This window comes from Falco cherrug, chromosome 12 (genome assembly GCF_023634085.1).
Source record: "Falco cherrug isolate bFalChe1 chromosome 12, bFalChe1.pri, whole genome shotgun sequence".
Lineage (NCBI taxonomy): Eukaryota > Metazoa > Chordata > Aves > Falconiformes > Falconidae > Falco > Falco cherrug.
The window spans coordinates 25,567,204-25,583,006 of record NC_073708.1 but is presented as its reverse complement, the minus strand read 5'-3'; the positions used below and the strand labels follow the sequence as shown (position 1 = coordinate 25,583,006).

Below are 15,803 nucleotides of genomic sequence, written 5' to 3'. Positions count from 1 at the left end.
CCGAGTCCTCTGCACTGTGTCTCGAAGAAATAACCTGACTGTGCCAATGGGCCCGGTGTTGCCCCCCCCCAGCAGAAGGCCAGCCGATAGCCACACATCATAGCTTTCAGATAATCTGTATCACAACAGGCACCGAACTGGTATTGAACTTTAAGCAGAACAGTAATCCCCTAAGCTGCTACTTTCCTAAATGCTGGCGGCTAGAAACTGCCAACCAGTAACAACAGCTGGCAGCTCCAGTCTGAATGGGGAGGTTTTTCCATTTAACTCTCCCATTCTCCCCAGTTCAGCCCGGGTAGCAGCACACAGATGTCCCCACTGTTGTAAGACACATCCTTCTGCACAAGACCTTGGCACTTCATCATGAACCGTCTCTGCTTATTAAGGACAAATGTTTCTAGCAGGGAGCATCTTACACCGAGGCAATCCTCAACCGTGTACTTGCGGTCTCCACCCGCTCCCACTCCATCAAATTGGCACCTTTTGGGCAGGGCTTTTCTGTTCAACTTCCCCACTTGTGGGAGTGGGAAGCTTGCTTTGGGGCAAGCTGGCAGAGCCTTGCCGCTGTCAGCCAGCCCTTGAAGAGACACCACAACCTCCGGGGGAGGTTTTAGCAAACCAGTTTGGGCTATGTAGTTTTACCAGCAGAAAGATACCTACCACTGCTGGAAAATCCCCTGCTTCCCCCAGCCCTTGCAGGCCAGCTCTGCAAATCTTTTTTTAGAGTAAGGTTTCAAGTTAAACATGCTGTTTACTGGAAACCTGCACATGAATTAAACAGCCCATTTTGGGACAAACCTTTACACAAAATGTGAAGTCTTACTTAAAAAAAAAAAAAAGCCTGGCAACCTCTGTTTGTATTATAAAGAGTCTTATGCTGTGCCAATCTCCTTTAAGGACACAGTCTGGAGCACAGCACATAGGCACGTGCTGCAACGCAGCAGAACGACATTCAGGAAATCAGCTGGTGACTGAGCAAGGAAGCATGAGAAATTAAGACAAAAAGCATCTCCAACAGCAGCTGCGCAATAGGTTTGCATTTCCTAGTCCACTTTCCTTCACAGATGTGCCAAATGAATTGTCACCGCACAACTATATGACTAGAATAATTTGATAAACCTATATAATCGAGAAAAGGTCCCAGTTCCACAGGCATTTGCCTGAGATCTTATCCTGTGCCTAACAGGGTCTTCAGGACTTCAGTTTTGATGGTGAAAACTGAACTTTTATACACATACCTGTGTGTATGCGGCCACACAAGCTATCTACACTAAGAAATACACACTTTATATAGATAGATATGAAAAATATCCTGTGACAGATAACTGCAAGCCAAGCACTCATATTAAGCCACAAAACAAAGTTTATTGGATCTCCTCAAATTCTTTGTACAGTTTTGCTGCTAAATAGACAACACATTGGCATATCACCTTTAATCTTTATTTCAATCAGAAGTCCAACTTGAAAGAACCGGTAACACATTTAATGGCATCTTCAATAAATAAAATGACAAAAAAAAATCTATAGTCTTTGCACAGACACATTACAATCCACTCCAAATTCAGTATTGCCAAAACACTGGGTTTTTTCTAAAAACTTGCTTCAAAATGTTTTTTTTTCTCTTTGTTTCAGCACTTAAATACACGGGAAAGTATATCATGAGAGAAAACAGATACTCCATTCTGAACAGAACTTGTAAAAACCAGTAACTTAAAAACAAAAGATAATTGAATCTCTCTAATTAGATTAAATAATCCTGTTTGAAGCCTTTTGGGAAAAACCCTGATTCTAACCTTCATATCAAAACATGCAGTTTCACTGGATCCTATCCTATGTCAGCATACTTATACAATAAGAATTAAATTCCATGATTTCTTGTTTTTTTTAAAGGGGAGATTGGTAAAGCAGAAGCATTAGCCTACCACACACACAAAAGTAGTCATGGTCCATATATTCTGCAGCAGTAAACAGCTATTTGTACTCGGTCCATTGCTTGAACTCCTACCGCACTGGAAAAGATACTGTAGTTTACCCCTCGTTTCTGTACTCGTCTCTTCCCCAGTCCAGCAGCCTCAAGAGCCTCAGCGAGATGAAGATACATGCAAATACAAATCTGCCTGCGCAGATCAGATTGCAGGATGAGGACCAACACATCTGACTCTAATTAGAAGCTAGGCCTAATTTAAAGCTTTTCCTAAAGAGAGAAAGCCATCAATAAAGAAAAGCTGAACCCCAAGATTTCCAAATTGCAATTCCCTGTAATTTGCAACACCTATTAGCATATCACAAACCAATTACAGTGTCAGTTAATGTAGGAAGAACCACTCTATCACTAAAATTAGTTAAAAGACTCATCTTCAAGCCTTCTGGAGCCTTCTTCAGTGAAGGCTTAGGGCATGCAAGGAATGCATGGCTGGGCCCCCACCGACCTATGCATACTATATAGGGAGAGAAAAGGTTACTTTAAACAAAAGGCAGAATTACACCACATCTGTGCAAACATTTAAACCAGTTTGTTTCAACCAGTTATTTGCTTATCCCAACTACTGCTGCTGACTATACTCGGCTAGTTCAAGAGAACATGATAAAGCAGGGCCCAATTTGTTTAACAGAACAAAACTTTTTTCCTGCAGGTATCTCCCTGTCAGCTAACATCATAACAGAAGTGCAATAATTTACAATATTTTCGAACAGTTATTAAAATGATACAATTTTAGGGAAACAAATTCACTAGTTTAACCATAAAAATATTTCCCCAGGTAACAAATCTTAAAGCATTCAGTAACACAGTATTTCAATAATAATAATAATAATAATACAGAAAATCCCTTCCAATTCTTAGAAAAGACAGAACTCTTAGATTTTTCTTATTGTACACTATTTAGGAGTTTTGCCACCTTGTGAAGACCATGCTGTAATTAAGAATATAACTACCATTTAAAAGAAGTGAGAATGGAAATACTGACCTGACTTTGAAATTATATTCTTAACCTTTTGCAAATGAAGACAAGGTAAAGCCCAGAGCCATGTCATCCAGGTACTCAAGAACTTACAAGACAGTTTACATCCAGAGTCATAAGAAAGCACCACTTTCCATAAAGTACTTTGTATGTCTATTGCTGAACAGCATATTAAATAATTCTGCGAGAACTGCTAAAACAGATTCTCATACTAACGGGAGCTTGAATTACAGAATTCAGGTTTGGGGATAACAGGGAACTTTGTGACAAAATTAAACTCTGATAAAATATCTGCTAAATTTGGTCCAGGCATCCAAAAAACAAACAAGGGCACATGGGTCTCTCATTGCTTAATGCTGTTCAGTTGATCCTTTAAATAATAATAAAAAAAAATTATATGGCAATAAGGAATAAGAAGGGCTGCCCACAACAGGCACAGAACTGTGACACAATAAATAGTCTCTTCAGAGAGATGTTTTAACTGTGGCTTTGCCATGTGAATAACTGAACTTGTACTAATGGAGAACTCTGAAATTTGTGTACCATACCCACAAAGAAATGATTTCCTATTTAAAAAACAGATCCATTTGTAATTAACTGCTTTTCCAATCATCATTAGATATGTGAAAAACAATTTAAAAAAATCTTTTAAAACAATTACAAGAGTGGACTGCAGTAGCAGCTATTCAAGCAAGATTCAAGCACAGGTTTAAACGAACTTTCAAGACAGGAATTAGCCTTCTTTGTCAAAAATTTGTACAACTTTTTCAAAAACCTGAAAAGAGAGAGAAGAATATTAATTTCATTAAGTGTTAGTCAAACAGGTAGTTCAAGTTAAGCCAGCACACACAATAATTGACAGTATTTTTTAAAACATGTAGATTTTTCTTAGAACATTCACAGTAACTCATTATTAGTGAAACTGGCATCAGTCCAGGAAACTGAGACAGAGTAGCAATACTACTTCAGAAAAGCAAAAGCTCATGAAAGTGAAAGAGACAAGACACTGTAGAACACAGAAACATTGAAAATTTGTTTAGTCCAGCTCATGTTCAAGCAGAACTAACTGATTTCTTAAAGTTATTCACATCTTAATCAGTTCTTCAAGAGTCAAAATGACAGTTCCACAACCTCCCTCAGTAATACACATCAGTACTTAATTAGCACACTAACCACATGCACACACATCTCGGAAAAATGCCAAAAATATGTACCCTGCCACTGTCATCCTCATGGCTTTTTTGGCTTATATACTTACTTCATCAACAGATTTAGAGGCATCCACTTTTCTGACTTTTCCCATTCTCTCATACAAATCTATTATAGGCTTAGTAGACTGGAGATATGTATGAATTCTAGGAGAAAGCACAGGGGGAAAAAAAGCATTACATAGTAAAATATAAACAGAAGGGAACTGAAAAGTTTTGAAGATAGTACCTCTTTTCCAGACTCTCCCGATTATCATCACTTCTACCACTGCTCTTGCCTCTTTCAAGACAGCGGTCAATACATATCTACAAAAAAACATGAAAAGAATGATCACAACCAAGAACACAAGGTGCTATCTTGAAAGCAGGAACAAAACAAAAATCCTGAAAACCTAAATAGGCCCGACGCACAAAATACTGTCCAGATATGGCGGATGTAACCAGAATTCACGTGGAAAGCTAGATTCATCCAGAGAAAAAGGATGATAGCTTTACAGTTCATCAGTTTACAGAAATGTGGGCTCTTCAAATGGGATTGAGGTCAGTGGAAGTAAAAGCAACGTCAAGCTCTGTAGTTCGACTGGGTCTCTGCAACTTGAGACGTTTAAAGAAGAAAATTACCCGATTTTCAAGGGTGTGTTCAGACTTTCTGAAAAGAGGCATGTCAAATTAGGCTACTAACACATGCCTGCACTGAAGGAAAGTCACTGTATGTTCTCTGAAGAATTTTTTAAGGCTACATACTAAGTTATTGTAAGTTACAAGCGTTCTTACTTGACGTTGCTATAACAGACTTAAAAATCAAAATTTAAGTAAAAACTGAAGAACTAACCATAGTTAAAAGCTACCCAATGAACTAAGTTTTAAAACCTAAAGTAAGGAACACTGATCCATGTCACTTCATGAATACATTTACCCTACTTGTGCAAGAGGACAATGGTTAACAATTTTTTCCTACAAAGTACACCCATAATAAAAAAAAATAATATTTAAAAATCCAGAAAATCTTGTAGGCATTTGTCTATTTGTAGATCTAGTAAAAAATTAGAAACCCAAAATTAACACCCCACCAAGTGAAAAAAATTAAATTTTATTTAAGTTTTTAAATAGAAAAAAATCTACCTCACTTGCTCTTTGAGCATAAAAGATAATGGCAATTAAGTTAAAAAAAAAAAAAAAAGGTTAAAAAACCTCTTACAGAATTGGGAAAAACAGTAAAAGGAAGAAAGTCAGCTTAAGGTGCTGGGATTCTCAGTTTTTATGCTTCAAGGGCACTGACATACTAAAAAGACAGCATATCATGGCACTTGTTAAATGAATGCAATGTATCACTGTCAAAATGCCCTTGTAATCTAATGGCTTGCTGAATAAAATGTTAATTACTGGCTATCCTACAGCACAGCTCACAACTATGAAAATAAAGACTGCTGCTGCCAGCACTTTAGAATTAAAGCAGACATTGCTATCAAGTTCATTTTGGACTAAACAACAGTTACTAAGAGTAAACAGAGTAACATGTTCTGAAAATTAACCAAATCATTTTCTAGAATGTATTTAAAGTTTTTATAAATTTTCCTTAAAAATGCAATTGCCTGAAGTACTTCTTCAATATCATTTATTTGTACATGATTATACCCAAGGGCAAGTAGCTGCCTGCTATTTCAAAAACATGCAGTTTTTCACCTGCAAAAACAGGTTGCGAGAAAATCCTTGAAATTGACGGGCGAAGTTTTTCTTCTACTCTTACACTAGTCCATTCACTGCCTACCAGTTTCATTGTTGTTCTTGAATGATTCTCACAAAAAAGCAAGAAAGGAAATTATAGAATAACACACTTTGTTACCTCATTGTCACAATCAAAAAACAGAACAAAAGAAACATCCGCCTTTCCATCCATAGTCTTATTCCAGCCTTGAAGATTATCTTCATTCCTGGGAAATCCATCAATCAAGAACTTGTTCTTCTGGGAATTGGCAGCCATTGTTTGATCCATAGCCTGATAAAAGAGAATTCAATTCATGATCTCCTGCACATACAACCATTTATCTACTTATTAAATTAACCCCAACAAGTTGACATGCTAAGTTGAGAACCATTTATCTTGGGATTATGCAATTTTACAAAGTGTAATTTTGTCTCTCAGAATCACAGAATGGTCAGGGTTGGAAGGGATCTCTGGAGATCCAATCCCCTGCTAAAGCAGGTTCATCTAGAGTCTGCCTCTCTTGACCTGGGGAGCCCAGCACAGCACTCCAGGTGCAGCCTCACCAGGGCAGAGCAGAGTGGGAGGATAACCTCCCTCAATCTGCTGGCCACGCTCCTGCTAATGCACTCCAGGATACCATTCACCTTCAGTGTATGCTAATTCCTTCACCGATGCACCATCTTTCAAACTGAAATCAGTGTTTCATAAAGCTCAAAGTCTCGTGACTCACAATCCCAGCTTTAAAGTTGATTTTCTACAGGATACTGGAAAGCGCTGTTACACAGTAAGATGTTAAAACATCCCTGATCTAGAGTTAATTCTAACAGAAAAATGCCAGATCAATTTAGTGCCATGAGCAACAGAAGCCTTTTCTGTCTTAAAGGAGATACTGTGGTTGTTTTCCTGAACATCTAATGAAGGCCAGTGCATTTCCTTCCACAGGAACATTAGCAGGTGCACTTCTTCACCTGGCTATCTGCTTTGATAAAACTTACAGAAACTTAGTGCCTTTAAGGCCCCTACCCTCCGGTCAAATATGACTGAGCTTATCAAGACGTCCAAAAGCTAGTTAAGGGAAATAAGAAACAGAGAGTTTCACCGATTCCCTACAGCTACTGAAAAAATAAATAAATAAATAAATAAAACCCCCATTCTCACAGATCCCCAGGTATCAGAGGCCATCACCTACTGTCCACCAACCAGCCAGAAAAACATGAGTAATTGCCAAGAGAAGTTCAGTACACAGTGCACACACCTACGTGTCTGCCATTTCATAAGAGTCATACTGAAGGAAGGGCAATTCATCCCGAACGCAGCCACTGCTTTGTCACTTAGTCTGCAAGAGTGAACCAGCAAGGAAACAGCTCGCTCCTTACCCTCTTCAGCAAGCTGATTGTTATTTCAACTGGTACAATTTCCCCTTCCTTAATGTAGTTCTCAATGAGTTCTCCATACTGTGAGCCTGGCCTTTTTCGTTCATCCCGAAGGAGGTCACCAGCAGAAAGGTGCGTGTACCCGTATTTCTGAAACATACAGAACAAACAGGCGTAGATTCCCATGAATTAGTACACGTGCAAAATTAACATCAGTCAACAGTGTCAACCACATTTATCTTCGCATTACAACATAAAAATGCAGGGAATAGCATCTTGCTGGTGATGAATCTATTCAGTCTTCAGCACAAACTCTTGACAACTCAGCATACTCTGTATACACAGAAAGCACAGCAGTACAGTGTCCTGGGTAAAACGCTCAATGGGGTTTTGGTCAGGTATTCATGTACTGTTTTCAAAGACAATTTTGTCATGTTTGGAAACGAGACCATCTCAAAGTCCCCAAGGCACTTCCTAATAAGTTACACTGTGCAATGAGATGTTTAACAACCACCAAATTTGATACAAACTATATTCCACCCTAACAGTTCAACTACTTGAAAATTGTAAGTGGTTATCAGCTACAAAGTCTTGATTTACAAAGTGAAGAAGTTGAGATAGCGCCTTTCCTTGCTATGTTTACACAATAGGTTTGTAATTTTATCTAATTACCTGGTTAAAGAAAAGCACACAAAGTGATTCCAGGTCCTTTGGAGCTGGAGGACTGTTTCAAGCACAGCACAAGCCAGAAATTCTACGTTCCTGTTGCAGTTCTGGCACAAACTTCCCGCTCTACCTCAGTCAAATAATTTATAACTCTGTGTCTAACACTGCAGCTACACAAACAGTCCTACACATGCATTCCTCCAAACCCAGCCCTGCATGCCTGCCCCTGCGACCTCCTTCCTTGGGATGAGCGTGACAACTTGGAGGGCAGCCCTCGGGTGAGGCTGGTGCCTTCTCCTAAGGATGATGTGGCAGATGAAGGTAAACAGTTACACTGGTGCCACCCTATGTCACGCCACATACAGTAAACAAAAAGAGAGATCAGGGCCAAATCTATCAGCCAAATCTATCAATTAGATATCAGTACGCAGGAAAACAGCAAACACTATTACTCTCTTCCTTCACCTCAACCTATACCTAAAAAAAGTTGCTAATGCAAAAACCCTATGAAAAGTACCTATTACACTTGAATTTCTCAGGCATTTACCATCATAAATAGACAACTAGTGCAAACATACAAATACGCTATGACCAAAGAGAAATGCATTGCTGTAATGGAGGCTTCAGAGCACAAAACAACCATTTTCTCAGCTCATTTAACACCACAAGAAAACTAACCAAACGTACTATGCAAATATAGGCATAAAAACAGGCAATAAAGACAACTCTTCAGTTATTACCTAAGCTAGCTATACATCCAAAACAGAGTATACCTATACATACTCATCCTAAAGTTTTTAAACAAAACAAAGGCAGCAGCAAAAAACTTCAAGGTTATCAGCTTGGTTACAGCAACACCCAAAACAAATTTTAAAAAAGGTGTCTGAGCAGCATAACAATGTGACTGCACACTTTTTAAGTCTGTGAACTTGGGATTTAAAAACTTGGCTACTGGACTAAGTACAACAGATATATTACACAAGCCACTAAATGACTTTAAAACCATTTCAGTTGCTTTCCAATTTCACCCACAAAAGCGTGGAAAGTTAGTTCTGCCATAGTCATAATTTAAGAAGGGATATAATTACCTAAATCTCCAAAAGTCTACACAGCTGGCAAAAAAAATGGAAGCAAGATCTTGCTCTAAATAACTGTGAAGAAAAAGCTCCACAGACATCCTCTATAAGCTCACTGTACTCCTGCTTTAATGTGCATTGCATTTGGATATGCCTATTTAATTGCAAATCTAAATATTAACTATGAACTACAGAAGCTGTACACCAGAATAAATCTTTCCTTATAAGCAAGAAACCTTACTCTGCTAAACCCTAAATTAACATGTAGTAGTTCTTGCTAAAGTTAAAGAATGATGATATTTTTAACATCAACTTTCTACAAAGGAGAAAACAGGAGGAAAATATAATCCCTTCGGTTTTAGAGGATTACTAAACCATTTAATTTTCCTTGGCATTTCCCTTTTCATGCATGAAAACGAAATGGAGTCAGACAATTTTTGGAATTCTTGGTCTTTTGCAACAGCAAACTACAATACTTTTTAACAGCTGAGCAGAAAAGTAAAAGATAGAAGTGTTTTAAAGTGCTGTTGTATAAATAGACTTGGTTTAGATAATAGTAAATTGTATTCTACAGTAACCTTCAGAATGGATTAACCAGGCAATAAGAAAAACAAACCTCTCCTTCAGGGGCAAAAACATCTATTTGTTAACTGTACTGAGTCAAGAGCCAAAGAAAACATGTCAGTTTAAACAATGCAAACAAGCACAGAGAAAGGCCTGGCTGCTGCTCCATACACCGAAGGCTTCAGAGATGCAGCGTTCACACTACTCTTGCCAGTTTTAATCAATGCGTACAGGGCACGAAGTTTTCTTTCATCTCAGGCAAGATAAACCCTCAGCAAGTGTCCTGAACTGCAGCAAATCACATCTTCAAGAACTCACTAAAAAGACTGTGATGTAACTGCACGAAAAAAAGGGGGCAAAACACTCTCACGCCTTGCCAAGGTCTGCATTGTGCCAGCATGACTTTCCAGCAGTGCCAAGTACATCTTGATGCAATCCCCAGAACAAGACTTGCTGCAACTACTGCCTAATTCTTCTCCTCCGAAATCAGAAAGGGCGCAGGACAGTGGCTGCCAAACAATGAAAAAGCAGTTTCACCAGTTCTCAAAGGACGATATATGCTAGATTCGGAATATCAGACTGAAAGGAAGACCTGAAATAGAAACTAGGTTAAAGAAAAATTCCCAAATAATTGGATGCCAAGCACCTAAAATCTGGACATATTTTTAGATTACACAGAAGAAAATAGAATTAACTATTCTAAAACTTATTTCAGAGGTACTGTTTTCTGCTATGCTAGCAGACTGGTGTGACGTTCTATAAGAAGAAAAAAAAGATTAAATTGGTTAATTGCTATTACACAAGTTCTCATTATTTTAATAACTATTTTTATATTTGGAGAACCATAATCCAAGTTTCTTGCAAAAATTAACTGTGAACGAAAAAGGTAAAAATCAGCTGTCTTCGGTACCACTGTAGACAGCTTCCTCCTTTGCTTTCAAGAAAACCTACAAAAAAAATAATCCCAGTGACGCAGCAAGGCAAGCTCAAGTTTCCATCAGTCCCACCGTAGAGGTGTTTCTCAGAACAGCACTTAGCAGGACTGAATAGAGCAAAGCAAAACATTTCTCGCTGGCCGGGTAAATCGGCCCCCATTCAGCAGGACAATCTGGGACATGCAAGCTGTACGTTCCACATCTCCAAATTACAACCCAAGCCTGCAGCCTCCCTGGAGTGCCCTTCTCTCCCCTGTCCTACAGCCACTCGTAGCTTCCTTCTGTCAGCCAGGATTTGCAGCTTCCACTCCACAGACAGAACATGGTTTGTTTTCAGTAAATACAATAAATAGATTAATACAACTAAAACACATGAGTCATATCCGTGTCACGCTTGAGTAAGGTGGAGTCTACCCTAACAATCTTCTCAAGGCAGTAAGAAAGGATCAGCAGCAGGCAGCAGCTGCTGCTGGGACGCCTTACACAGCCGGCTTTTGAGGGGCACAAGGTTTATTTCTGATTCAGCCCTGTGTGGTCCAACAACACATCTCTCCGCTAAACACACAGCTTGAGACTTCCTTAAGTAAGCAGAAGCCAAGAGAAAGCAAGAGAAACACAAATTACTACTTTGACCTTGACTCCTATCTTGGCTTATCATTGTTACTCTGAAAATGAAAGTCACAGGGCTTAAGATCTAAACAAATAAAACACACTTTTATTGCCCTAGTTCTGACCTGTCATATCTTGGGCAACATTAATAAACAACTGAAATTTGCTGTATACACAATTCAAGAACTAGTTAAAATAAAAATAGAACCATGTAAAGCCTGCAGCTTTTGTTGGCGTTTTTTTAATAACCTAAAAAGCTTTTGTCTGTCCTATTGGCAATTAGCACATCGAATTAGAACTTTGGGGTACAAACTATAGTTTGTATAGTTTATTATAGTTACAAACAGTAACAGACCTTGTGTCTTCTTATTCCAATTAAAAAAAAAAAATTGAAGACATTTTCTTAGTTTGAAACATGTTCTTGCCTCTGGGGGAGGAAAAACAAGCAAAAAGCCACATTAGCAAAACCGAATGCACAAGGGTATCCCACAGAGAGTGCCCCCAGGGAAGTGGGGAGCAAACGGAACACCCCAGGGCTTCAAGAACACTGAGCTCAATAAAAGGCACTGAGTATGTTTGGGAAAGTCCAAATTTCATTGTCCAGTGTTCTGCAAAATGGAAGCATGTAGAGATAAATCTTCAGGGGGTAGATTTAAACAATCACTCATCATGTCTTAAAAAAAACAAAGTTCAGAAATACACACTTATATTCCAAAAAACAACTATGAGAACATAAGGCTAAGCAGAATACTAATACTTGACACTCTTGAAAGAGATTTCAGAAATTGAGCTTAAAGCAAACAATTTTAAAAATGTTTTTATTTCAAGGAAGTTAATGCTGTCTCTCAGCAGACTTCCAGAAGACAATTAATACACGACAGCAAAACCAAAATCCACTGCTGCTTTCAAAGGAGCGTTTCTGATACAATAAGTTCTTCTTTGCATTGTTTCCTTCACCCTAGGAAATTTCCTTATCATATATCCCAAAGCAACTTAACAGCTTTTTCCACTTGGATATTAATTTATGCTTTTACAAAAGGAGAAGGCTCAGCATCCCACCTTGCTGAATTAAGTTTAGATTTAACCACAAACATATAGAACAGGGCTGTGGTGGAGGTGCATTTCAGGCAAAGGTTGTAAGGATTTCAAATTTAAGTACATGAAAGCATATTTTGTGCAGATTTGAAGAACATTTTTTTCCTTGACTTTACCACAACCATTTTATAAGCAAAGTTCAGAAGTCAGCAATACAACCCATTCATTTTGTCCTACACGCACATCGTAATATCACAGTCACAGAACTCACTGTAGAAACCATGAAGATTATTACAAGAACCTGCATTCAAATGACATCATTCAGCTACCTGCTCAAATATTCTGCCTCACACAACAGCTACGCAACAGTCCCAGATGATGGCAAGCTCCAGCTAACAGAGCTGTGGGAGGTTTCAGGGGTTAATCTGCAGAGCTGGAAGGGAAAGGGCAAGAACTTTAGAGGGAATTCTGCTTTATCCTTTCCTAAATAGGACGAACTGGTCCAGAGCAGCAGTTCTGCTGCATTTGCACTTCAGCGAGAATTCTGTGAGTTTGTGGAACATACAGGAGTTGTCCCTCAGTACTGAAGAAAACCAGCTTGGTTCAGTTGTCTCCTCCAACCTTATCTGTGAAGATAAGGAAACCTAATCTCTTACCTGCTGTTCCCTTTCGAACACTGTGTCAATACCCATTTCCGCTTGTTATTCTGTCTTCTTCCCTCAAATAATGTCTCCATTTTAGTCCAAACTTAGCATGAATACATGCCTTCTCCAGAAGGAAGGACTCCAGCACACACACATATTGAACAGTTATGATTTAGGCTAGCATTTAACAAATATGTATTTTGCCTACATCATGTGATAGGCATCACCCTTTTCTGGGAATGTAAACCATAGACAGCAAAACAATTACAACACCACTTTGAGAAATCATTCCCAGGTAGTACATAATACCCTCCTTACTCCATAAAACACAGCTACCCTTGGTTTTTTAATGAAAATCATATAATGCTAAAATTATACAAGATCTCACCTCAGTAAAGTGAGACTTCTTCCACACGTGATGTGCTCTGTCCCAAATATCTAGTATGAATAGCAACCAAGAAATATTTATAGCTTACACTGACTTTCTGTTCAGCATAAACTTCAGATTTACAGCAAGATACTGGGTCAGATTCATTCCAAATGTAAACCAATATTATTCAGTCCATTTACAACAGGATGAATGAGGTTTATTATTACTCCGTTACAGCCCCCCTTCTCTGTGGCAAGCCGCCAACAGGACTTAAAATCCAAACAAAAATACACCTTCAGCTTAAAGGTTGCATTGACTGCACACAGGCTATTCAACAGCCTGTATTCAACCAGCGCTCTCTGGGGGGCTGCCAGGGGCCAGGCCAAAGATGCCTGCTTAAAAAGGTGTTGCTCTCTAGTACCTCTGCTGCATTTCATCCACACTTCCCTGTTCACGTCCCATTTTTCTAAAGATCTCCAAGCAGGCTCGTATCAGTCCAACTCCCCCTTCAGCCACCTCAGACCCTCTCTCCCTCAAAGTTTTGCCAACAGCTCCTGCAGAGGTGTCTGAACAAGCAGGAATGCCATCCATTGCAGTCAGCAGGTCCGAGTGCTTTCTACTGTCAGCCCGCTGACCTCAATACTTCTTCCCATGCAGTGAACAGGATTAGCAGAATTAAAGCAAGTTTACATTTATTAATATTTGGACTTCTCTTTCTGGGCTTAGAAAAGAAAATACATACTATACAAGCAAAGTTAACTTTCTTCTTTCATTTTTAGCTGCAAATACAATTTGAGTAGCAATGACTCATTTGAACTCCTAACAAAGTGGTCTTCATCCAATTATATTAGTCTATCAAGCCAAAGGTATTTATACTTCTAAACACAGGCCAGCAGCCATACAAGATACTTCGGCCCTGAGGCTACATTAATGGTTTGGTGAAAGCCATTAATGACAGCCTATAAGATTCCCCTACAGTTTAAGCTCATTTGTTTGCTGTGTGCCAGGGGCAGGATTTGACCTTACCGAAAAGGCTTTATGAGCGCTATGAACCTTTCATTCCACAATTTAATTTAATGAATAAGCCGGTTTGAATGAGAGTCTGTAATTTGAGGTTAAAATCCTTCAGAACTAAAGTTATAACTGCATTTTCCAGTCTGGACCACATTCGCATAACTTAGTTATACAACACAGAGAACTAGGATATAATGGCAGCGTGGATAAACTGTAACAGTACTGCCAGGGCACCACCAGAATAGATGACACACAAAACGTGCCTGTGGCAGGAGTGGCAGGGATTTTTTTCCACCAACGGCTTTAGAAAGATGGGCTTTGCTACAGTTCTTAATCGTGTCTTTCAGTCTAAGTATGAATAAAATTTGATCCTACGTGGCTTTCAATAAGAAAGATATATAAAATTGCAGGGGGCGGGGAAAAGTTGTTTCAAATCCTACATATACATCTCGGGAAGTATTCATCCTTAACTACTGCTGTAATCATCCACTTGGATACACTGCAATTATCCCTGCCTCTTTGGGTTTCTAAAGGGACAGTACTACACCATGCAGCTTTCACCGTTCTTTCTTAGATACTTATTCTATTGCAAAGGGCTGTAAAAATGTGTTTGGAAAACTGAAAATGTCAATGTTCTAGCAGAAAGTCCTAACTTTTACTGCCAGTTTCGGGCTCTTTGAAAAGAGAGACCAAGATTAACCATCTAGGGGGTCAGGCCATCCTTTGACCTCTGTTGTGTTCTGCCACAGAACACAATTCTGCCACAATTCTAGTTCAGTTTTTTAACATTTGACTTTCACAACTTACAGAGGTGGCACCAGCTCAGAAAGCCAACGCCCTACGGTACCAGCCCTTACGCCTATAGAGCAGGCCTGAGCCACCACGGGCCTGGAGCCCACACACTGGAGACCAACCCGTTCCCATCCACCCTAAACCACCGTCGCCGTCCTCCCCGGGCCACACACCCGGCCGCCCGGGGCGGGCAACCCCGCAGCCCCCACCGTCACACCGGCCACACCGGCCAGGCTGGCCGGGGCCTCTGGAGCGCCGCGCTGCCGCCCCCCTGCCGAGCCCTGGCGGGTGTCCCACAGCCCGGGGCGGGACCGTGGCGGGGGGTGCGGTGGTGGGTGGGGAGGGCGGCGGGGCAGAAGGGGACAGGCCGGCCCCCGGCTAGGCCACCTGGCAGGGGCTGCGCGGCGGGACCCTCCCGGGGAGTGGGGACAGGCTGCCCCAAAGGCGACCACGCCAAGGGCAGGCACGGACTCCCGGGGGGGGTCTACAACCTCCTGAGTGTCCCGCACCCCCAAGCCACCCGCCGGGATGCGTAGTCCCGTACCCCCCCGCCCCGGCAGCGGGTGCGCGGCCCTCACCTCCACGATGCGAGCGCACTGCGTCCCCTTGCCCGCCCCAGGCCCGCCGAGGACGAAGACGACAACAGGCTTCATGAGGAGAAGGAGGCGGCGGCGGAGCAGCAGCAGGACAGCGGCGGCAGGGCGGCGGCCAGAGGGCGGCCGTGGAGCGGGCGGGGAGCGGCGGGCACCGAGGCCAGGGCTGGGGCGGGGGGGTTAGGGCTGAGGCACAGCAGCCGCCGCGCACCCGCTGCTGAGCTGTCCCCGCCGAGGGAAAGTGCTTCCGGGTTCCCGG

The 15,803-nt window shown here is 40.9% G+C and overlaps 1 protein-coding gene across 1 annotated transcript; it reads right to left on the bottom strand.

Moving 5' to 3' along the window:
* Nucleotides 1–1,345: 1,345 nt before the first annotated feature.
* CMPK1 (cytidine/uridine monophosphate kinase 1) lies at nucleotides 1,346–15,757 on the bottom strand. Its single transcript, XM_055724614.1, has 6 exons — nucleotides 15,530–15,757; nucleotides 7,250–7,396; nucleotides 6,012–6,164; nucleotides 4,398–4,474; nucleotides 4,219–4,315; nucleotides 1,346–3,735 (listed from the first exon to the last, which is right to left on the bottom strand). The coding sequence occupies exons 1-6, from the start codon at nucleotides 15,602–15,604 to the stop codon at nucleotides 3,694–3,696; spliced, it is 591 nt and encodes a 196-aa protein (XP_055580589.1). The 5' UTR covers nucleotides 15,605–15,757; the 3' UTR covers nucleotides 1,346–3,693.
* Between the last annotated feature and the right edge of the window lie 46 nt (nucleotides 15,758–15,803).